Raw genomic sequence first — 24,702 nt, forward strand, 5'->3', positions numbered from 1 at the left:
CACATTTTCTCTCTCTCTCTTTTTACCACCTTTTCCAGTTGTTTTCTACACTTTTGTCTTAATCATTTTTCTCTTAATTGAGTTTTAGCATAAAAACTCTACTGCTACGTCCGAAATCACTTACTATCTGAGTAGGTACTACATTTGAATTTAAATTTACTTCAGGACCGATAAAAATGTGTGTAGTATGAATGAAATTCGGGCATACTATATCTGCCATGATGTCACTGTCACGTGACCTACGACATCAGTTGCGTCGCTTCACTGTCATTCATAAATCCTCTCCCGTGGCCTCATGGAATAGCAAAGTGTCCATCGAATGTGCACTTCAGATTCTGGCCAAAAGTAGTAAGTCATCCGACTTTTCGCCAAATCTTTTATGAGTACTGTGAATTCGGACATGCTACTGTTTTGGCATACTGTTTTTCGCATACTATTTAGTAGGGAAGTATTGGATTTCAGACACAGTGTACATTGCGTTAGCAAAAGTGTTTGTAGCTTACCTGCTTACCATTTATTCTTTTTAATGCCACACTTTATGTAAGAATGGTTTCATTTAAGAATTTGTTCTGCTTGTGCTTTAGGAATAAGGCCAATTGAGAAGAGTACAAAATGTGTAAATAAATAGTGATATTAATGGAGTAAATAAGTAATTTTATCAAATACAATAAAATATTTTTAGTGTAAAACATTGTTATTTTAGTATTATTTATACACTGTTATAGTGTTTATTAATATTTGAATTGTATTGTAAGTTTCATTTTAATTTAAAGTTTGAGTAATTTTGTTATGTGCTTTTAACATATTATAATATTTTATATATATATATATATCTGGCTTTAATGAATTCATTTCAGTCATTTCAGTTTTAGTTTTAGTCATTTAGTACACCAATTTAAACTAATTTCAATTAGTTAACAAGGCACCATTTCTCATTTGTAAGGACTTTTTTTTTTTTAGGTTTTTCATCTAATTTTTATATTTTATTGTATTTTAGCTTTGTTTCTCTTACCAATAAAAATAATTAATGATTTTTAATAGTTTTAGTCATCTATAACAACACTGGTGCGGAATATGCCACTGATCTCTGTCTCTTTTGTAGGTGGCTCAGCTGTTGTTGAGCAGTAATATGGTTGCGTCTCTGTTAGAGGGGGATCGGAAAGATGCTTCAGACTCAAACTGTAACACTCCTCTACACCTCGCCGCGCGCAACGGACACAAGGATGTCATTTGGTGAGCTTTTGAATAACTCAAGTGTGTGTGTGTGTAGCACATCTGTAGGCATAAGTCTCAGCTGTGTCGGGCTGTCCTGTCTCTCTGGAGAGCTGCTGTGTGTTTAATGCATCAATACTGAATTTGATTCTTGGCTGATTTCAGTGTTAGTACAGAAACACGGCTGATATATTGTAAAAATTCTAATGGGATCAGCCACATTCAAAACTGATATGCACACCTTTGAACATTAGTTGAATTCTGTATTACAGTTTTTCTCAGTCAATTTGACACATTTCTCCAAATGAATGTAGTTGCTCTCAAAACAATTAACACAGCAAACTAAACACATTCTTAAGTTCAGTATTCACTGCATAATGAAGCACTGCATTTTTTTTTTTACTAATAATACATTTATCAAAAATAAATGCTATCAGCAAAACTACAAGTTTTCGCTTGCGTCACACATTACAACATGCTTATATCATGCGTCACAACATACTTACTTCATGCTGTACAACATGCTTATATCATGCTTCACAACACACTTCACACATTACAACACGCATATATCATGCTTTACAACATACATCATGCTTGAAAACATGCTTATATCATGCTTCACAACACACGTCACGCATTACAACACGCTTATCGTGCTTCACAACACACTTACGTCACACATTACAACATGCTTATGTCTTGTTTCACGACACTTACGTCATGCATTACAACACGCTTATCATGTTTCACAAAATGCTTACATCATGTTTTACAACATGCTTATATCATGCTTCGCAACACACGTTACGCAATACAACACGCTTATATCATGTTTCACAACACACATACATCATGCATTACAACATGCTTATAACATGCTTCACAACACGTCACACGTTACAACACGCTTATATCATGCTTCACAACACACTTACGTCACGCTTTACAACACACCTACGTCAAGCTTCTGTACCCACTTATGTGGCTCTTTACAAAGTGCTTATGTCACAACATGCTTCACGTCACGCTTCTCAAGTCACGCTTTGGTACCAGCATCACAAAACTCTTACATGATGCTTCACAAAAACGCTTCTTAGCATGCTGATGTGATGCTTCACAACACGTTTATTTGACAACACGTTATACCACAACATGCTTCACAACGCACTTCTCAGCATACTTGCATGATGCTTCGCAACACACTTAAATCACGCTTCACAACAGGCTTTACAACACGCTTATGTGTTTCTCTGCATCACATTTATATCATGCTTTGCAGCACACTTATGTCATATATATTAATTATATAACTTATATCTTGCTTCACAACACGCTTACGTCAAGCTTCGTAACACACTTACCATGCTTCACAACATGTTTACGGATCATTGGATTATATTTAACAAAAAGTTTGAAATAATTTCTAGTGGGCTAGTCAGTACTATTCATTAAATATGACATATTCTTTGACTATAGTTGTGTAGATTTTTGTGATTTGAGATCAAACACACACCCACTGTGCCATCCAGACACTGTACCCACACAGCAGAGGATGAGACTGGGAAAGTCCTAGTGCCAGCTGACAGTCAGTGTTCTGTCTGTCTCTCTGACTCATGTTCTCCCGCAAGATCATCCTGAGGGAGAGGAGTGTCCCAGTCTCTCTAAATATGTGTGATCTCCTCTATGTGTGATCTGTTTGAGATGAGTGTGCTTGTGAGTGGATTGAACACTGCTGTGACTCATCACTCTTATTTTCGAAGACACACAGCACTTCCTGTATCAACTCTTTATCATCATATCAGAGAGATTTACAGTTTTGAGAGACGCCTATGGGGATGATTCACACGAAACACCAAAATCAAATAAAATAAATAATATATTACATTGTGCCAAATTAAACGAAGGCTGTTTTAGGATCTATATGATTTTTTGCATTGTAACATTATTTTCATGACAAACACATTTACCTGCAAAATTCTCATTACTAATTGGGAAAGCCTTTGGTAAATCATAATTATGACATAAATCGTTTAAATTATGACATTAAAAGTGAAAATTTTGTGTTTTTTGTCAATTTCAACTTTTGTCATATTTACATTTTTTTTTTCTTTTATAATTATGACCTTTTATCTTAAAAAATATGACTTAGTATCTCATAATTTTGACATTTTATGTTATAATTCTGTCCTTTTCTGTCATAAATCATGATTTAGTAAATCACATTTTTTTCTGGCGTAACAGAAAATGTGGGGGAAATGGGCTTCCATACACATTCTCATTTTGTATTGTAAAAAATATTTTATAAGTTTTTAAATTGTAAAGTATATATTTTATATAATATCAAGGCAATGTTTATTATATTGCACTTCATTTATTCTAATTTAAGTAAAATGTTGTATCAAAGTAATAAGACTGTAATGAAAATCACCCCAAAAAAATCTTTATATATTACAGTAATGATAATTTGGAGGGGAATTTGTGCTTAATTATCATGAAAATAATGGCACAATGGCAAAAATTAAAATAGGATGTAATTTTGTGCAGTGTGGTTCATTTTTAGTTTGCTTGGTCATGACATACCTGTGTGTGTGCTTTCTACGGCTGTCACGCTAACAGATCCCCCTAATGCCCAGCATTCCCAGTGCAACACTGAAATTCCATCCAGCATTCCGACAGATGAGCGTCTCTGATTCTGCCTGATGTGTGTGTGTGTGTAAATTCCACAAGTCTGTGTGTATTATAGGCTCTTCAGTATGTAAATATAACACAGAGTGCTAAAGAGGATGTTGTCTCCTCTCTTTGGAGTAATAGTAGGATAGTGCCGCCAGTCCATTCATTCAGTTTCCATCTCTCTGTCTTCAGGCTTCTTCTGAAAGCGGGTATTGACATCAACAGAACCACTAAAGCTGGCACAGCGCTCCATGAGGCTTCCCTCTATGGGAAGACAGAGGTAGTGCGGCTACTCCTAGATGTAAGTTCATCCTTTTTTCCCCTAATGTGTTTAATGCAGGGGCTGGCATCCTTTCTGACATTAAGTGTTTTCTGTGTGTATTTTTAATTTAAGCTTTTTAATCACTGCGCCATATTCCCCAAAGTAACTTTTTATGCACAATCTTCATTTCTGAACTTTTCTTAGTAACATCCCCTCATATGCTTCTTTTTGAGAATATTGTTTCAAGAGCAATAAACACAAAAGGAAGATAAATCAAGTCTCACTATTACTTTTGTTTTCACTGAATAATCTGTTTCCCTTGGAAGTACATCACATTGTTGTAGTGACTGTTTCATGTTAACTGTAAGATTTACTGGTGGGTTTAAAATGTACATTTATATTTAGGTTTATAATTATATTTAAATGAATATTTTATATTTATATTACACTACTCTTCAAAAGTTTTTTTTTTTTCTTTTTTTGACCTTTACAATGTTACAAAAAGCTTGAACTTTTTATTTATCAAAGAATCCTGAACGTATTACGGGTTCCACAAAAATATGAAGCAGCACAACTTGATAATAATAAGAAATGTTTCTTGAGCAGCAAATCAGACTGATTTTGTTTTTGGGCTCTACTAGAACAGGTTTTCATGCTTGAATGTTCACATTTTCCCATATTTGACATTGTTGCAGCTCATCTCTTCCCAGTCTGTCAGTATCACTCTGTTTAGTTCCTGTCTCTATGAAGCCCCTCCTTCTGAAAAGCACATTGTGCTCTGATTGGTTGGATCAGTTTGTTGGATTGGTCAACATCTTTGCGCGTGTTTAGGAAATATCACACTCCTTTTCATGTCAACCCACTACGTATTATTTTGTGTATGCGTTGGGCGGGAATATTTAAATGAGGAATATTGTGATGTGTACTTTAACAGAAGAAAACTCAAGACTACAATGGAGGCGTTTCGGGGAGTTCAGAAACAGCGCGCACTGATATAACGAATAACTCCCTTTGGAGTGACTTTGGACTACTTTAAATAATGTGTCCACTTTTTCATTTTATTTGACATACATTACTTACTTATTCTCTCTCAGTCTTATCGCTCACATGCTAATGATTCGTCTTCCATATTTTTGTTGTCCTTGCTTAAACTTATCGTAAGGCTCCCACATATGTTTGTTAGCACAGTGTAAGCACATTTTCTCATAGTATAAACTGATCTGCAGACATGCCCTTCACAAGGCCTAGCACTTACCTGTGCAGTATCTGTAATGTTTTTTCCTGTGTATTTCTGTAGATCGATTTTTCCACCGGCCAGTGCTCTTCTGCTAATCGACAGACAGCGTTTAACTGGCCTAATGTTTGTTTTTTATAATGGCAGGCTGGGATTGATGTGAATATCCGCAACACTTACAATCAAACAGCCCTGGATATCGTCAACCAGTTCACTGCATGTCATGCCAGCAAAGACATCAAGCAGCTCTTACGAGGTGAGATGCAATCTGACATTTATTTTAAGACAGCAGTGCTGTCCTTATGCTGTTTTGTGAACTGTAGTGTGTGTATTTGTGTCTAACAGTGTGTATGTGGAGTGTGTTTGTGCTCATAATGCATTTGAATGTGTGAAGTTTGTGTGTGTGTGTTTGGAAACGGCCCTTCTTTGGTTTGTAAGGGGTTATGGGAGACGTTTGAGCTGCCATTTAGTAAGCAGCTGTTTAAACTCAGGATTATATAACCTGCTGCTTTCTCTGGGGAGTTTTGAGTGCATGAAAGAGACAAAAGACATCTCCTGTGTGTGTTTGTGTGCAGATGAATACTACAAATCTCTAGGGCCTCCTATGAAACATAAGACAGGGTCCGCCCTCAAGTACTGACGTCATACGTTAACACTTGTATCGGGGTTAAACTGTAATGCTGATGGGAGACAGTGATGTTACTTTGGCCATATGCAGCCTTCTGCTCAGTACTCTTACTTATTTATTTTTTTTTTTTTTTATAGACATGGCATTAACTTGTTAATTTTCAGTGCCCTTTTTGAGCATTGACGTAAAAATGCAAAACTTCTAAACTGCAAAAATCTCTAGTTGTAATTCAGGAATGCTTTGCAATACAGACCTAGGGTTGGTCTCTTCTTAAAGACACTCCGCAGATTATTGCTGAAGTAAAACATTAAAAATGTTCAAAAAATTAAAGTTTACTGTAAAGAAAATATAATTTTTTTTATACAAAATATATATTTTACAAGAAATATTTACTCTAAAATTACTATAAAATCAAATCCATATGTCTAACCAAGGTTTGTACTAAATTTAAGGTTGATATCACAAATGTGAGATTTTGTTTAGGCGCTATAACAACATTAGCTATAATAACTATAATAACATTCCATTGAATTTTTTTAATGTGTTTTCCTGTCACGGATTAATACATTTCTGTCAAAATATCACTTCTATCACAAAACAGTCGCCAAATATGAAATATTAAAAGATTTGATAATAAAATAGTGCAGTGAATTTTGTAATATTTGCTATTTAACACCGCCCACTAGGGGGAGGAGCTCACTAACAAGCTTTTAAGTACCATTTCCATGGTAACTCAATGTCCAATTTCAAAATGGTTTTGTAGGATGAGTTTTTTGCCTAAGTTTATAGATTATTACATTAAATAGGCCCATTTAACATAAAATTAACATTGTTTTCTGGTAGTGTCTTTAACTGCAAGTTTAATGTTGTGATTTCAAGAAAACAAAATGACCTATTCACAAAATAATATGAATAATATGCCCCTTCTGCTGGTACATAAATATAACTCAATTTTGTTGTCTTTACTCATTTATTTTGTAGTGAAATACTTTCTGATGATTTTTCTAGATGTCTGTCATTTCAAATGTTTAAAATCTGTTAGACCAGAAGCATACTTTGCACAAGTACATAAGCACAGTAACAGACCTCAAGGGGGCGATAGTTTCCTCCAAATGTCTGTGCCGTTAAATCTAATGTTATTAATTAGGTAGCCTCAGCCCCAGATGTCACAAACATAGTTGTTATGACGCGGAAACTTGTGAGTCTGAGGCGGGGGAAACAACTCTCCAAAATTTTGAATTTGAACTTAGTACCAATTTCAACCACTAGCTGTCAATATTACATACTGCACCTTTAACTAATGTCAATTAACTAGCCCATCAAGATTCTCTTCAAACAGTTTCTCCAATTTGACCTGAAAGAGAAAACTGACCACAGAAGCAGACTAGTTTACAGTAATGCCCACCATAGCGGCCTTTGTAGGCCTGAGTTCATTGCTGGCTTGGGTTGTTTTAAGAATTGTGTACTGACACATTTCAGAATGTAACTTGTTGAATGCAAGGTTTACCTAACTTCCAAATGAACAAGTCTAGCGTCAAACAGACTTGGCCCACACTAGAAGCTCTTAGTCCTTGTAAACACACTACATGTAAGTCAGTGTGATGTGTGTCCTGGACATTAAAGTTTCTGACGTGTGATCTGCATGTGTTCTGTAACATCTGCAGTATGTATTTCCGTTTTTTACCAGTGAATATAAATAAATATTTGAAGTGAATGTTTATATGAGATACTTGTTTTGTTTGTGTCATCTCTGTGCAGCCTTTGAACTCAGACAGTAAACAGACAGCTCTTATCATAAAGAGCACAGAGACAGGCCCGTCTGCTTTAACCAGAGCTGATCTATGTGGGCAATGTCGCTTCCCAAAACCTCTGAGTGTAAATTATTGATTCAGCGAGCCTGCCGTGTGTCTGTGTGTCAGCACATTCCTTCCACTGGAATAAAATCACAGAAATGACACGCTGAGATGTCCAAATGGCGGGATCTCACTAAACTATTTTTAGGAACATTAAGTTTTTTGCATTTGCATTTTTATGATTATTGAACAGAAATTCTCATTAATGAAAGCTGTAAATACAAGCAAAAACAAACAAAAAAAAACATTAATGAAAGCACAAAAAAAAAACTTAATATAATGGGAAAATGTGCTTAAAAATTAATACAAAAAATTATAAATGTACCTAAAAGTATAAGTTAAAAAAGTAAATATACATTTTAAAATTCTATACAGTATATAGTTATAAATTAGTAAGATTTTATTTCTGTTTAAATTTTAAACTATTACACTTTTGAACTATGTGATTTTCTGGTGTTTTGTATTAACACAGATACGTGTGTATGTGTGTGTGTGTGTGTGTGTGTGTGTGTTTTCAGAAGCTACAGGAGTTCTTCAGGTCAGAGCTCTGAAAGACTTCTGGAATCTTCACGACCCCACGGCCCTCACTATACGCGCCGGTGACGTCATCACGGTACGGCTGCTCGCATGACTTCATATATATATATATATATATATACTCAAAAAAGACTTCACTTGTTTCATTACTGGATGAATCAGCATTTCTGAATGAATCTCTTTAATTAATGATTCAATGACAAATACATTTTTTAACAGTCACTTGTAATGGTGTAATTCATACCATCTTTATTTGACGTGACAAGTTATTTTCAAAGGTGATTTACTCTATTTTGATCACTAACCTTGACATCAGTGTTTTATCCAAACTATACTTTTATCCCAGTAATAATTCTGATTCTGTGTGGTTGAAAAGACTGTTTGTGAACCTAACTGCTCTCTCTGGCTCAGCAGCAGCGCCAACGCTGATCTGAGTGTTCGCTGTGATCGTACTTGTCAAAGGTTTAATAGAGCTGAATCGTTGTCATTTAGTAATAAGATTGCGTTGGTGTTTGAATTGAGATTACGTGTGTTTGCTTGTCTTAAGTGCATTAGCAAACGCTTAGCAAGTCTCTTGAACTAGCATTTCAGAAGAAATTTCTGACTTGAACTCTGTCAGGAGGCCAGATTTTTCTCTCTCTTCTTCCTTCCACCAAGTTTAAATGTCTCTTTCTAGTCATCGCCTTGGTTCTTAAAACGTGCTAAAGATAAACTCACAAGTGTTTATTTGTGAACTCAGACCAACTCAGATTTTCACACAGCATTGTTTCACAGGAAATGGTGGGCAGAAAATAAGAACAGTCTAAGGTTCGTTTACTGGAGGGTTTAGAGATGTATTTCGTGAGCTGCTGTAATGTTGTTGGGCCCGCAGCTATTGTATGCTTGATGTGTGTTTACTTAGGGTGGGTGGCTGGGGTCATGTTATCTAACTTTCAAAAGATTTCAAATCATGCATTGTCTCTGAACTCCCAACCTCCTCCTCTGTTTTGACTGGCTGTCAAGGACGTGAAAAACTGCTGGATTGCGTTTGCAGACAGTACAGATGAGTCACTGTGACGTCAATGTGTTCTGCTGTGTTATGATTGGCAGGTGATAGAGCAGCACGTGGACGGACGCTGGAAGGGCCACATTCACGACACCCAGAGAGGAACAGACCGAATCGGCTACTTCCCTCCCTCCATAGTTGAGGTCATCAATCGACGCTCAGGTACAATCATAACCTGAATTATGATTGGTTGTCCTTCTTGACTCTAATTTTTTGGAGCTTCACAGCCTGTGGTCACTATATATTTTCATTTTAGGGATTTTATTACAGCCAATAACCCCACAAATAACAGTGTTTGCGGTCCTGAATCAATAACATGCTGACAGATGTAACTCCTACAACCTAGGCGTGTCTCTTTCTTCCATCCCGCTGATTCCCATGTAATAAATGGCTGCGTCTGAAAGCTGAAAAACGCTGTCTTCACAGGCAGCATACGCAAGTTAGGGAAGCTTGTTTCCGCCATAAAATTTTTATCTCACAATTTTGTCTTTTTTTCTCAGAATTGTGTAATATATATTCGCAATCGTGTGTTATACAGTCCGAATTGCGAGTTTATATCTTCCTATTCTGACTTTACAACAAACAATTGCAACTTTATATTACAATTCACAAGAATTCGGCTTATTGTGAGAAAAAAAGTCAGAATTGTGAGCTAAAAAGTTGCAATTATCTTTTAAATTGTTTTATTCCGTGGCGGAAACAAGCTTCCATAGGAAGTAGGACAGCAAGAAGGCATGTCCAAATCCAGTGATTGTGTCACATCCTGTTTTTTGAAGGGAGCATAGATATATCCTTCGCTGCCTTTGACATCCCATAATCCTGTGCGTCCCATTCATTGACAGTTGAGCTAAAAAATAAAGATGACATCTGAAAGTTGCAGCTTTGTGTGTAAATGTTCCGTTTTTTTTCCACTTTTGATGTCATTTCTAGCAGGAAATTAATATTGTAGTAATTAACTACTAAATCTTCGCTTTGTTATCACCAAAGCTCGCTCTGTTTATTTGTTGATCATTAAACCGCTACGCTGCCTCAGAAGTCCGTCCGAAATGTGGTACCTTCATTCGCACACACTGCCTGCAAAGTCATTGCCTAAACAAGCAGCAGCCTAAGCTTTCAGACGCAGCCAATGTCCATCTCTAACCTCCATCCGCTTGCCTTAACCCTCTGCTCCTGTCATGTGTGTGTTGTCCTGTAGGGGGCACCCTGTTACGACACGCCTCTCTGCCCACCCAGAGGCAGCAGCTGCTCTCCAGGTCCGCCCTCAGTCCCAGCTTGAGTCTGAGTGGGGGCGGGGCCCCTCAAACCAATGACTCCTACACTCTGTACACCCCTAACCAACACCTGGTCCTCCCTCATGCCAACGGTCTGAGCACCAACCCAGGTATAACACTCGCGCCCACCTCTAAGGGTGCTTTTTCACTAAGGCCCTGTTTCCATCCGGTATTAAGATGCGTTTTCAGTGATCAATCACTAGTGTTGAGCCGAGACATACTGTTTCCACCTGGTATTAATATGCATTTCAAATGCCTCTCCTGTGGCCATTTATATTCGTATTTCATTGAGACACTCTCCGCTTATTTTGTTACACTCTACATCACTTTTGTGGGAGTGCTACATGCGTCATATGAATACTAATGATCTTTTGTGACTGTTAAAATGCATTTGACCACATGAGCGGCTAATATACGAAAGCAATCTGGTTGAATGCATTTTCGAGTACCTCTGGAAGTGGCTGAAAGTGGACAAGCTCAAACATTTTTACAACTGTTTACACCTGTATTCGTCCACTTGTGATCGGAATCCAGAATGCAGTTTTTAGACTGCCGATTTTTAATGCACATGCTATTCACGTTACTTTTTAATTCTTAATACAAAAAAAAAAAAACTTTCATTGTGCAGCTTTAAATATTTATACTGGCATGTCATTACATTCCTAATACCGGTTCCATGGCTGGTAATAGGGGTGGTTATTATGAGTTATTATGAGGGGTGGTTATTATATCACAGTAATGATTTATTTTGTATTTCTTTAATAATCCAGTTTAATAATCCAGCTGTTATGAATAAATCTTAACCTCTGATTCCTAATTTCATCCATTGTCGGAAGGCCAAACAAAGGGGTTTTGCTTTCGCATCCAAACACAGCGTCACAACGACATGCAACACTACAATTCACTGAAGCCTCACCTTCTTTCTTTGCTTATGCCTTTGGGTGGGCATTTTGTTAATATTTAAGATTATGATGTGGACGTTTGCGTAACTATTATCTAAACTTCGATCAAAGCGTTTTAGGCAGTTCTGGATCAGTGTTCACTATTAGAGTAAATCACTTTGTGGGAGACTGAGCTTTGTAACTGTGCAGATCTTATACATGCATAAACAGATACATTACACACTAAAGGAAAACATTAAAATGCATCATATGCATCATCTTCTTCTCATTTTAATATGTAACTTAAGTTTACAAACCAAAGGATTAGTTTCATAATTAATGACTGATAGTCTCACATTATGTAACACTTGAGTTAAAAACAAAAGACTCAAAACAGTACAACTAAATCAGATAGTTCTAATTGGATTAGCCACATACTACGTTGTAAAATTATGTTTTATTAACAAGGTTTGGGAGGAACATGTTCAAATTGCCTAACCAATCAGCAAGAGATAAGGCCTATATATATATATATATATATACATGATAGCCGGCTCACCTACGTTCTTCGACAGTTTTCTGCATCCCTCCACCACCCCGTCTCCTCACACTCGCCTGGTTACTATCCTAACCAGAGATACGGGGGGAGTACTTTGGGTTCGGGCCAAAATTCCGAGCTTGGAGCCCTCTCCTTAGACAGCACGCCAAATACACATTCTACTTTATTCTATCTGATTATGTGTGAGCGTGAACTCGTGAAATGACCGATATACACATAACTTTGAATGCAATATTAATGTTGCTCATGTTGCGCATACATCTTGTGTTTCCCGTTGCTCTCACTTATAAATAAAAAAAAGTCCCGAAAAGTGCTGCCCACTAAAAGCTGCACAAAAATACCTACAGCAGTATAAATGGTGTATCAAAATCTCAGCTTGTTGAAACGTCTATCATTTTCGTTGCACATAACGTCATACCACCCAGCTCTAACTGGTAAGACGTTCTCAATACGTTTTCTCGTGGTTCTTCTGCACGACTGATATAGTACAAATACTATCTTTGCATAAACACTATACAGTGGCACACACACATCTGAGGCCCCTGATTTGGGACACACACCCTCATCCCCCCCCCCAAGTAGACTGGCCCAAAAGGTGTTTGTGTCCGCTAGGTGGGCCTCCCGGCAGTCTGTCCCAGCACATAAGCCCCAGCATGGAGGACGTGTGGGTTTTGCGGAACTCCTGCACTGGTAAGAACTGTTGCACTCCCCTCCTCTGAAACGCTCCTCCCCTGTGCCCCCTACTGGCTGTCACCCCCTCCCTGCTGCAGACAGACCCTCTGATTGGCTGGCCTGTCGGACGCCACACAGACCCAGTTGGTGTGTCCGTCTCAAGATGCCAATTCCCTGTTAGCGTACTGTGAACTCTCCTGCTCCTGTAGCAGAACGTAGGTTGTGTGCTGTCGTCTGTAAACCCCATCACCACATGCCTGTGGCTTTGCCCTGCTACCCCCACCCCCATCCTGCCTGCTGCTTGAGTAGAAATCCAGTGGGTACGGTGTCCTTACGGCTGTGGAGTGGCACACTGGCATGGCAGTGCAGACGGCCGCTGTGATGCCATAACCACGGGCATGTTATGATTGCAATTACACATTGGACTAACGCCTCCGTCTCTCTCACAGCGGGGGACAGGAACAGTGTGGGCAGCACTGGCAGTGTGGGCAGCACCCGCAGCGCAGGCAGTGGCCAGAGCACAGAAAGCAACAGCGCCCCCTCTGGACCACAACAACACCAACACACCACCAACCCTGACACCAGCAAGGTAACCGCCCACTCAGAGAGCACTCTGTTCAGTCACAGGCATGATGCTTTGAGAGGAAGACAGCATCTCACAGTTACAAATACCAGGAAAAATGGGATTTCCAGGTGTATTCTGTAGTAAATTCTAATTCTACTCACTAATTCTAATTCTATAGATGATGTGAAGATTAAATCTTTATGAAGTATTGAGTCATGGTCTAAGGGCAGTTGCTTTTAGAGGTAGTGAGTGATAGTGAAATGTCTTAATTTTGATAGAGCAAATAAAAAGGAAACATTTTGGTGTTCATCTGAAAGTGCTAATGCTGCTATTTTAGCAGGTAAAATGTTTTGTTCCAGTGTAAAGAATAAGTGTTTTTTTCTTTGTAAACATAACTATAATGAAATTCATTAATTCCAAGGATTCAGAAGTCGGCACATCACAACTCCAAAATACATCCATTTTGTAAAATTTCCACGTTGTAACATTTCGAAAGCCATGACTCTTCTTCACACTATAATGAACACAAAAAAGTCAGCTCTTACATGGCCAATTAAAAACACATGACACAAATTAACCTGTGACCAACCTTGTACTTTCATACCTGACATCCAGCTATCACAAATTATTGGAAAGGTCATGGAAATTAATTGGTGAAAAATTATGGGAACTCTGACAGTAAACATTGCTACTGGCTATGAACGCATTATAGGCCTGTCATTAGAGTAATTGTAGTTCCTCTTTTTTTTTTTTGTTAACAAACCTTTTTAGCTTTAGACGTATGCTTGTTGTTTCTATGTGTTTCTTCTGACATTTTCTGTCATTTTACGCAGACGGCACCCTCTGCTGTGGATTTACTACAGCCAGACCATAACAAACATCCTGACGCACCTACAGGTAATGAGCTACTGTGACAGGTTTACTGTGTGCATGTGTATACAGATTGCACACTTAGCCCTATTCGGATGGGACTAGTTTCCCCAGAGGACGTTAGAGAAATCCCTGTTTTACAGGAGTACTTTGTGATTTTTAATCCCAAAATGAATCTGCAGCGGTCAGGTGGTTCAGTGATCATGAAGTACAAGTAGGAGCTCTCAGAGAAGTCCCAGCTTACAAGTTGAAATTACGAGTTCTACAAGGACGTAAACACTTTTTACAAGTTGAATTGCTGATGATTGCAGATGTTGTATTATACTAATGCTTCTTCTCATGTGTTTTTTGTCCTACCTAAACTAGCGTTTACACACCAATCTTCTGCATGTTTTCTTTTTATTTCAATATGGATTGGTATCCAACGAAAAAATAAAATTATAAAATTAATAAATAGAGCCAAATCGTAGAAACTGCGAAGATTGTCTATTTTAATTGTCTATCCGAATAGGGCTTAAGTTTCTCTGCTAGGACACCTGTATGAACTTGAGGAGAACTGAGGTCATACATCCACTAAAAATCATAAAAACACCAGCTGATTCAAAGACATTGAAAACACTGTTAGGTGAATCCGTGTGTATATATTATATATTAAGTATGTATGCATGTTGTTTTTTTGAAGGAGTTCCTCGTAGACCTGTGCTGCCCACGCAGAGGGCTGGAGAGCAGGGTTTCTCTCAGCAGTTTGTGCGTCCTCAACAGCTGCTAGAGGGCAAGGTCAGAAAACCACCAACCTGAACATATTTTTATTTGGCAAATAAAAAATAAATAAATGGTGCAGCATTCTACAGCTTGCTCTGCAACTGGTTTTGTACTCAGCAGAATTAAGAAAAAAGTGTTTTATTAAAAGCGTCATATAACAGCAGTTCAATCAGGCATCATGTTTGCTACCTTCATGTCATGTCTTTATCGCTGTCAGGATGCAGAGGCAATCTATCAGTGGCTGAGTGAGTTTCAGCTGGAGCAGTACACCTCAAACTTCCTCAATGCTGGCTATGATGTGCCTACAATCAGCAGAATGACCCCAGAGGTACGATCAGAGCGCCAGTTCTGGGTTGCTTTAAAGAGATATGCCGTTCATTCTCATTGCCACAGGAAGGTTTTATTATTGACTGAGTATTATGTCTCTTTTTCAGGATCTCACAGCTATTGGTGTGACTAAACCAGGTCACCGTAAGAAGATTTCCCTGGAGATCGGCAACCTCAGCATTCCAGAATGGCTCCCAGAGTACATACCAGTAAGTCATTGTACTTTATAGCTTGTATGCATACATGTGTGTCTATTGTGTTATCTTCAGTTCACTCACAGTCACATCTCTTCTCTTAGCAGGATCTTGGAGAGTGGCTGAGTGCCATTGGCCTGCCTCAGTATCATAAGAAACTCTCGGAGAATGGCTATGACTCGATAAACATTGTCCGAGATCTCACGTGGGAAGATTTACAAGAGATTGGCATCACCAAACTAGGTGAGCTTAACTTAACCCCTTAAGCCCGAAGTTTCCCGCCGGTGGGACAGCACCCCTCGTGAAAAAATTCATAAACAGATTACTAAGCAACCACTGACATGAATAACACAAAATAGGTATCATTTAAAGCTTAGAAATTCAGCTTTTTAATGCATCCAACTTTTTAACGCATTAACGTGTGCTGAGTTATCACCCGCGGGCACCACCTAGCTATAAAAAAATTAATAATCATATTTTTCAAAACTCCTGCCTAGATAATCACAAAATAGATGTCATTTGAAAGCTTAGAGTCGAACTTTACAATGATTGTAGCAATTTGATTAACTCCTAAGTACTGCTGAGTTATTTGCTGGAAAAAATAAATAAATAAATAATTTAGTGAAAAAAAAATTTGTACTATGTACTCCAGTGTGTCAAAAGCATCATACAGCTCAGATAATCATGTGTTATATGTCATTTAAAAGGTCTCATGGAGTAGAATACAACAAGTATAATTGTTTTGGGCTTTGACTAAACTTGAGTGAGTTTTCTTACGTAAAGCCCCGCAAGACCCATATGTAAATAATAAACCGATGCAGCACTTATGTCACGTTTTCGCTCGTAACATCAAGAAACATGCTCTGATTCTAGAAAATTGGACATCATTATTTACAGAAGAGTCTCAAGATTAAAATGACATTGGCATAATCCAGTAAGCCAATCATGAAATATTGCTCAGGCAATTATGACATAAAACCCCACAGGCACACTAAAACTAAAATGTAGCTATCACTTGGCATTTTAGCTTATAACTTCATGAAACATGTATAGATTGTAGAGAATGGCACATCATTACTTACAGTGGATTCTCCCGATTGAAATGAGTCTAAGATCAATATAATCCAATAAGCCGATCACGAGTTACTCCACATGAAACAGCGATTTTAAAAATGCCCATCAGGGGGTGCCAATGGATAAACAAAAAGGCTACCAAATGCTAAAAAGGTTCCAAATGCTGTAACTTTTGATTTCTTTATGGGATCGCCATGAAATTTGATCCAGATACAGCTCACATATTGAGAAACATCACCAAAAAAGAATGAACCCACTACCTTATTTTCTTCATGAGATATTCCATTTTAAATTAGAAAGATATGTAAATTTTCCCTTTTTTCCACTTTTTTTTTTTTTTTTTTTGCTGTTTATTTGCAGTTTCTCAGCATGAGAATGTCTAAATTTAATTTAAAGTTACAAGTCTTTACTTTTTTGTGTGTCACTCAGAAACAAAAACTCTGAAAATACCCTCAGGGCTTAAGGGGTTAAACAAGAACTAAAGTCCATTGTGGTGTTTGTTGTTATATACAGGGTTAGCAAAGTCAAAGAAAATCTAGAAATAACAGGGAATATTAAAATTGCATCTTCTTGTTATGCTGTGCTTTACAAGAAAGTAACAAAATTAATTATGCAAACTTCATCAAATATGAGACAGATTCATATTCTGCAGTATATTAGCTTTAGCAAGATAAAAGTGTCATTATTCAGCTCAATTCAGTTCAATAACTGTGTAAAGTTCATTCATTATGAAACAAGTTCAATTCTGCTGTAAAGCAGCTCTGCAGAAAACAATAGTGTCATTATTCAGCTCAATTCAGTTCAAGTTTTCCTTTCATCCAATAGTGTCAGTGTAGTCAACTGATCGTCATGGATCAAGTTTGAATCACTGTTGAAATTTGTTTCGATTTTGCACATCAAATCAATATTGATATTGCGGTGGCATTTCAGTGTCCGTTTCCGTGCAGATATTGTTGAACTTTCAACACTCATAAGTATTTTGTTAACTTTAGCATTAAACATTTTTGTCGATGTTGAAACAACAACTTACATTATTTCAACCACATTTGTTATTGTTGAAGGTCAGGCCGGCTGGGTAGCTCTTCCAGTTTTTATTCTCACTGGCCATGACCTTGACAAGGGCATTTTCTTGTGTTTTTTTTTTATTCCTGCAGCGACATACTAGTTTGACCTGCACACATTTAAATCCGATTGGTCCAAAATCCTGTTTCATATGACTGATTATCAGCATCAAATATGCTCTGAGATTATGTAGGGAAACACAGCATCCTCACCTTCGATGTAGACAGATTACTTGTTGAGAGAAAACTTGCTGAGTTATATATATATATATATATATATATATATTTATATTAGGGGTGTGGCCGAATACTATTGAAAAAAAAAAAACACAATCTACGGAGCCCCGAAAGGGACATGGTTTGTCGTTTGCTAGCAAGAGCCTGTTACTTTGTAGTACAACAGATTTCACTTACCACGTAAAGAGAGTAAGAAGAGATGGCTGATAGGACAATGGTGAATGGTTTGCAGTTCCTGAGTGTCACTGACTAATATCTAATCTTGTGAAATGTGTAATAAGTACTGACGGTCCCTAGTATGCACACAGCACGTGTGATTGCGAATCTCGAAAGTGAAAGTAAAAGCGTGCGCGCATTCAAAAGCGATTTCAATACTCCGCATATTAACAGCAGCTTCCTGATGCTGGCAAATTATTTACATTATAATTACCCAACTATATATTTGCGAGAGAAAGCATATATATAGAAAGAAATATATTTTTTCCTCCCATCTCATGTGTATTCCCTTTAGGGGCTCCGTAGTACACGTCATTTCCTTTCTGAATATGGTATTCGGCTTCGGGCACATCCCTAATATATATATATATATATGTATGTATATATATATATCCTGTGAAGTTTATCCTGTTGTATTAAGGTTATGTGTGACATGTACAGTAAGTGTGTGTGTCTCTGACAGGCCATCAGAAGAAGATGATGCTTGCGGTCAAGAAGTTGTGTGATGTTCATAAGGCACTTCTGCTGGCGGAATCAGGGCAGGGCACACTGCGGCGCAGAACCCCTGCTGCCCTGGACCTAGTCACTATCGAGCCGCCCCCTGACAGTGGCGACCTCCCCTCACCCCACACACCCAAGATGATGACTTTCCAGGACAGTGAGCTGAGCACTGAGCTCCAGAGTGCCATGTCCTCCCAATACAGTGGCTGTCAGGAAGGACTGGCCATCAAGAATGCAGTGGGCATGTCCTCCAGTCAGGAGAGCATTGACACACGCTCTCGAGGCTCCGGCCGCTCTCAGGAGCCCCCCAGCACTCCCTCCTCCACTTCAGCCACGACCCCTTACAGCCAGTCCCGAGAGAGTTTAACGAGCCCAGACAGCAGTCCTGGTAAAGAGCGCAACATTCCAGAAGGCCGTGACCAGGTCCCACGTCCTCAGCTACCACAGCAACTGCCATTCAGTGCGTCCGCAGGCTTTAAATACCCAGCGGTGCCTGCCAAACCCAAACTGGGCTCTGCTCCTTCTCCGCAAGGTTCTCCTGCTCATAAAAGCCTCAATTATCCTCGTGCACAATATAACAGTGTCACGCTTGACCGTCGCTCTCCTAGCGTGACCAAGAAGCGCACGCAGAGTCTGTCCCGGTATGCTTTGTCGGACGGTGAACCAGACGAAGAGGATGATGATGAAGCAGCTCAGCTAGCCAGCATAGCCATGCCTTCATATGCCACACTGAGCCGCAAGCATACCCGGGGCCAGCTGGCGCGTCTTCAGTCCGCCCCTGAGCAGTCTGTTGGCCGAAGCCACTCTTTCGCCATTAGGGCTCGGCGTAAAGGGCCTCCTCCGCCACCACCTAAACGTCTTAGCTCCGTCAGCAGCAGCAGCACTAGTGTCGAAACTGTCTCTGACACTCCAGCGCCAGCTTCTGGAGGAGTTGAGAGTGGCAGCCCTGGGAAAGTAAAGTGCATCGCTGCTGCATTAGAAACAGTCCTACCTGTGCCTACAGGGGAGATCCTTCAGGAAACCACAGTGGCTGTCTCTAGCACCAACGAAGGGTGCAAGCGCAGACCTCTGAGTCAGAGTGAACCCAACCCAGTATCCGCCAAAGCAGATACTGATAGAGCAACAAAGTCTGACTCAGAGGAGGATGATGGGACGAAGGATTCTGGCCTGGAGAGCTCATCCTCGCCTCAGAACAGCTCCAGTGAGTGCATCCCCTTTGCAGAGGAAGGCAACCTCACCATCAAACAGAGGCCCAAAGTTGGCGGGCCACTCAAGGTGGAGACCACTTCTGAGTCTCCAGAAAAAGCCAAACCAGCCAAAACCCCTGAAGTTCCAGAGTTCAACCTGAAAGAGTCAGACACAGTGAAGAGACGGCAGAAGCCAAAGGAGAAAGAGCAGCCATACACAGCGTCCGACAGCAGTGCAGATGGCACACCTGTTTTAGAGACTCAGGACACGGTGAAGCTCCGCATCAGTGAAACAGATATGAGTCTGCCATGTGTAGATCTTCCAGCCAAACCAATGAAAGCACCTCCACCTCTTGCCCCGAAACCTCCCAGCCCCCTGAATTCAACACGGCACACCTCTAAACCCCATCCTGCTCCTGTAACAGGTACAGCCTACAAATACAAATAAATTCAGTTGGCTTGATATTGCTGTTACATGGGAAGTGTTGATAACTTGCTAAAATTGATTGACCTCAAAAAAAAAATAATTTTTTTAATTAATTATTCATTTACTAGATTTAGCAAATAGGTTCATCTAAATGGTTAAGATTGTTTTTTAAAGCAAGTCATTTGATTTATTAGTTGTTCCCAGAAGTCCTTGACAAAAGCTGTGTCCATATTCAGAGGCTGCATCCTACAAAGGACGCAAACTTCAAAGGCCACACCTTATAAGTCCATGAAGTTCGAACCAAGCATTGTTAAATGGGATGGTCAAGCCCAGGTTTCCTCAAAGTTTAGCTCCAACCTTAATCAAAAGCACCTGAACAAGCTAATCAAGGTCTTCAGAGTCACTGGTAGGTGAGGTAGGTTTGATCAGGATTTGAGCTAAACTCTGCAGGGCAGCGATTTGAGGAACCCTGGTCTAGCCAATGGAGCGTTGCTCTTGTCGCCTAGTGGCTGTGACGAGCAGCAGTAACATCTGTACTAAACTTTTTTGAAAGTTATATTCAACTGTCTGAAAACAAAACAGGGTTCACAACTTGTCTAAATATGTTCAACTTGGTCCAATTATGTACATAATAAAGAGTAGAAACTATATAAAATCGCATCTTAGTAAGATATGTCAACATTTGAACCACTTTTGTATCATTATATATTCAAGTAAGTTGAAACCCAATACTTACATTTAAGTGTATTTTCTGTCAAAAACATCCTGTTGTCACTGGCGCGCAATGAATCTTGGAATAGGCTAGGCTGCAAAGGTCTTCATTGTGCTGCTGCGATACATTCAGCCTTTAAAGGATGCAGCCTCTTAATTTGGACAAAGCTATATACTGCTCAGATTTTATAAATGGTTAAAGCTAATCGTAGCAACCCTTTGCTAGTAAGTTACAATATATGCAGAGGACTGTAACTCTTGCATTTATTCTGTGATTCTTGTTCTGTCTGCAGCTGTTGGCTCCAGTGTCACTCTCAGTGTTGTACAGAGTGTTGCCTTTGCAGCACCTCAGTCTCCAGTGCCATACTCCCCCTCAGCAGAGAACACAAGTCAAAGTGTGATTTCAGGAAGGCCCCAGGCTCTGGTGGAAGGTGGTCAAGGGTCAACACTGAAGCATCAGAAGCTGGAGAAGACCAGCTCATCCCTGGAGGAAGCACTGAAGGCTGTGGAGAGAAAACTAACTCTTGAGAACAACAACGTGGGGTGAGAGACACTTTTCACCAGCTTTCACACTTAAAGGAATTAGTCTACAAAAATGATGGGGGGATTTTTGAAACTATTCCTTTCATGTTTTTTAAATTTCCCTTTAATTGTTACTAATTTATCACTCCTAATTAAACATTCTGTTGCATCTCTTTTAGCACTTCTCACATAGTGAAGTCTGCAGGGAACATTCTGGATGACATTGGGAACATGTTTGATGACCTGGCCGATCAGTTGGATGCTATGCTGGATTAAAAATTCTCCTCAATGGAGCTGTTTGGGTTTTTTTTTTGTGATGGCCCAGAAACAGGACGGTAGAGATCTACATATAGAAGCATGGTTTCTTCTGCCTTATATTTCAGATGGAGAGCAGAGAAGAACTCTTGAACACAAAAGTGGGATCCTCCATTTTCAAAGACCACACAGACATTTTTGGACCACAGCCTCCTGACTAATGTCAGTCTACGTGTCATTTGTACTTGTTTGTTTATATTCCATTGTCTAATCAACCAGCATATAATTGTTTTTGTGTTTTGCATTTTGTCCTGTTGTTAGTCTTTTTGGGGCTGAACTGTGGACTTGATTAAGTGTGACCCCAATGGACTTTTTATGATGGACCCAGACAGAAGAAATGCACTTAGGAGAATCATTCCTAACCAATATACATTTCAAAACACTACACTGATCAAAACATTTCTAGAAAGACTAAAGAGACAGTTCACCACAAAGTGACAATTCTGTGTAACACAAAAGCATAACATTTTGAATACATTTTATGCAGCCTTTATGAATATCAACGTGCTGTCAAGACAAAATTACAGAATTTTAATTTTTTGAGTGAACTGTTCCTTTAATATTACTATACTTTTCTAAAAAATCTTGTTTTGTAAGAAGCACATGTGTCTTTTATCCATTTCAGCAAGTAAAGCAGGTATCCATTTCCTAGCCTTTGGAAGGTTTGGTGCTTGTATTATTTTTTTCTTAATGACATTGCAGATTTGAATTGCAGGTTAAAATACATGACTGACATTTATTTTTGTATGAAAGTGTGGTTTTAAAGGGAACATGTTGAAATGAAAACAGTAACACTGCCTTATGTAACTAGAACAGGATCAATGTACAGCAAGCAATTCAGGTTTAAGTTACCTTGAACTATTTTTGAACATCTTTAAACTTATATTAGTCCAAATAGTATTTAAACTTTATCAAAATATGTATATTGTACACTAAAGGTATATTTGATTGGGAAGCAAACCTGTTTGTTTTACCAAAGTATATGTATATTTTTATTCAAATGTTGGATAACGCTAATGCTAACAGACTTATCTTGCAGCTAAACTAATGAAAGTTAACCCAGTGGCATTTCCCCTGAAGTTGCACATAATTTGACATGATGTATCTGATGTGAAATATTTCCACACAGTTCTTGTGTGCCATACGTCTAAATGGATGTTGCATTCGGGTTCTGTCTCCCAATTAACCAAGATGTAATTAATGGTATTTGTTTAACTGAAGGCCGTTTTAACATTTAACCAAGTTTTAGAATTGCTTTTTTAAGGCCCGTTCACACCAAGGACTATAACTATAAATTATCTTTAAATTATCGTTCCAATTCTATGAGAATAGTGACCACAGCTATAATGATAACAACACAGAGGAACGATATTGTTGGAATCACTTTCAGAACGTTTTTTGTTTTCCAGCTGATGAACGATAAAAACACTAATAGCCAATCAGAATCCACCCGACTTTAAAGAGCTTGAGAATTTTAAAGGGTAGAATACATAACTGCAGTAAACAGAATGTTATCGTCCGCTGTTGTGGATGCGAATATGGTTATTATAGTTTTAGTCCTTGGTATGAATGACCTTACTTATGTTAATGCTATATACTAGTGATGTTTTTGATTAGATAAACATACCACACTGATATGGTTGTTCAGTACCAAGCCTGTCTTTGTTCTAATTTGTTAACATTTTCTATTAAATGATTTAGCTGTTTTGTTCATTTTTTTTTTTTTTTTACATTGCAAAATAGAAACCTGTCTGATTTGTCTAGTTCCAGTGGTAGGGTTGCACCAGCTGTTTGTAAGTTTTTTAATAATTGGAACAAAGTCCACACTAAAGAAAATCCCTTTCGAAGGGAATTGACTCTGAATGCCAACCTTTAAAGACAGACCTTCTGTGAGCTACGAGGATGTTAATCGATGGTATATGCCTTTGTTGAAGCCATCAGCTTAATCATCTTTATTTAAATTGTGTTTGATGGTGGAATACCTGGTGAAAAAACTACATTACCCATGATTCTGCATAGAAATCTCCACCAATCAGAGAATTGCGACAAGCCAACATGTAGAGGAAGTTGCAACATGCATGCTCAGTGGTGTATTTTGATGATGCCGTGCGCAGTACTATGTAGTCAAGTATATCCCTGGGTGCAAACTCTGAAAACCCAACAGGAAGTGAGATATTTTGAATTTTTTTTTGCCATTTCCAGGCGTTGTACTTTAACAAACTCCTCCTAGAGCTTTAATCAGATCAACATCATATTTGGTCAGTCTAATCTAAAGGCTTTTGCAACATTAAATTGCGTAGATCTAGAGTTTTCAGCGAAGGGCGTGTCCGTGGCAGCCTGACAAAGTTTGATGTTTGATAATAGACCTGGCCTGAAGACATCAACATGGCAATATTCAGTTACAGTCAAAGCGCCACCTGTTGGCAGAAGGAAGTTTGGCACTTTGAAATGACTTTGCTGCAATTCTCCTGTAATTACTCGCTTACATGCACGTCGTCTACTGTTCACAGCCCGGGTGCGAGGGCCCTTTCATCACTGCTTGCAGCTTTAATTATCATATATAATTCTTATATTTTAAATAATTCATAAGTATATTTTCTATGTCTGATGAGTATATTTAAAAGTGTATGAAAGATGGGTTCAAGTGTACTACAAGTGGTAACTAAATACATTTTTTTAATACAGAGATGGTTAAAAGCACATTTTAGTTCATATCCACGGTGACTCAAAATAGCACAGTTGAGTACACTTAGATGTTCTTAAGATTATAAGTGTATATTAGTGCACTTTTTTTTCACCTGGAATGTACAGAGACTTTTGGATTTGAAATAAAAATGATCTTTTATTAACAAAGTTCAGGAGGAGCAACGTTCAAATGATCTACCCAATTAGCATAAGAGGAGGCC

The 24,702-nt window shown here is 38.6% G+C and overlaps 1 protein-coding gene across 4 annotated transcripts in view; it reads left to right on the plus strand.

The window, feature by feature from the left end:
* Positions 1-23,509, plus strand: part of LOC127509107 (caskin-2) — a 67,032-nt gene extending 43,523 nt beyond the window's left edge. Inside the window, exons 7-22 of one of the 4 annotated variants that reach the window (XM_051887590.1) lie at positions 1,103-1,233; positions 4,078-4,186; positions 5,529-5,637; positions 8,381-8,475; positions 9,489-9,606; positions 10,640-10,825; positions 12,768-12,845; positions 13,277-13,416; positions 14,226-14,289; positions 14,945-15,039; positions 15,242-15,352; positions 15,459-15,560; positions 15,653-15,788; positions 18,597-20,246; positions 21,253-21,502; positions 21,661-23,509. In XM_051887590.1, the coding sequence (XP_051743550.1) occupies positions 1,103-1,233; positions 4,078-4,186; positions 5,529-5,637; positions 8,381-8,475; positions 9,489-9,606; positions 10,640-10,825; positions 12,768-12,845; positions 13,277-13,416; positions 14,226-14,289; positions 14,945-15,039; positions 15,242-15,352; positions 15,459-15,560; positions 15,653-15,788; positions 18,597-20,246; positions 21,253-21,502; positions 21,661-21,757 (3,471 nt within the window). In that variant the 3' untranslated portion in view covers positions 21,758-23,509. Of the gene's footprint in view, positions 1-1,102; positions 1,234-4,077; positions 4,187-5,528; positions 5,638-8,380; positions 8,476-9,488; positions 9,607-10,639; positions 10,826-12,767; positions 12,846-13,276; positions 13,417-14,225; positions 14,290-14,944; positions 15,040-15,241; positions 15,353-15,458; positions 15,561-15,649; positions 15,789-18,596; positions 20,247-21,252; positions 21,503-21,660 lie in introns of all 4 variants that reach the window. The other 3 variants (XM_051887589.1, XM_051887591.1, XM_051887592.1) reach the window with 3 other exon arrangements.
* The last annotated feature ends 1,193 nt before the right edge of the window (positions 23,510-24,702 follow it).

Source organism: Ctenopharyngodon idella, chromosome 3 (genome assembly GCF_019924925.1).
Source record: "Ctenopharyngodon idella isolate HZGC_01 chromosome 3, HZGC01, whole genome shotgun sequence".
Classification (NCBI taxonomy): Eukaryota; Metazoa; Chordata; class Actinopteri; order Cypriniformes; family Xenocyprididae; genus Ctenopharyngodon; species Ctenopharyngodon idella.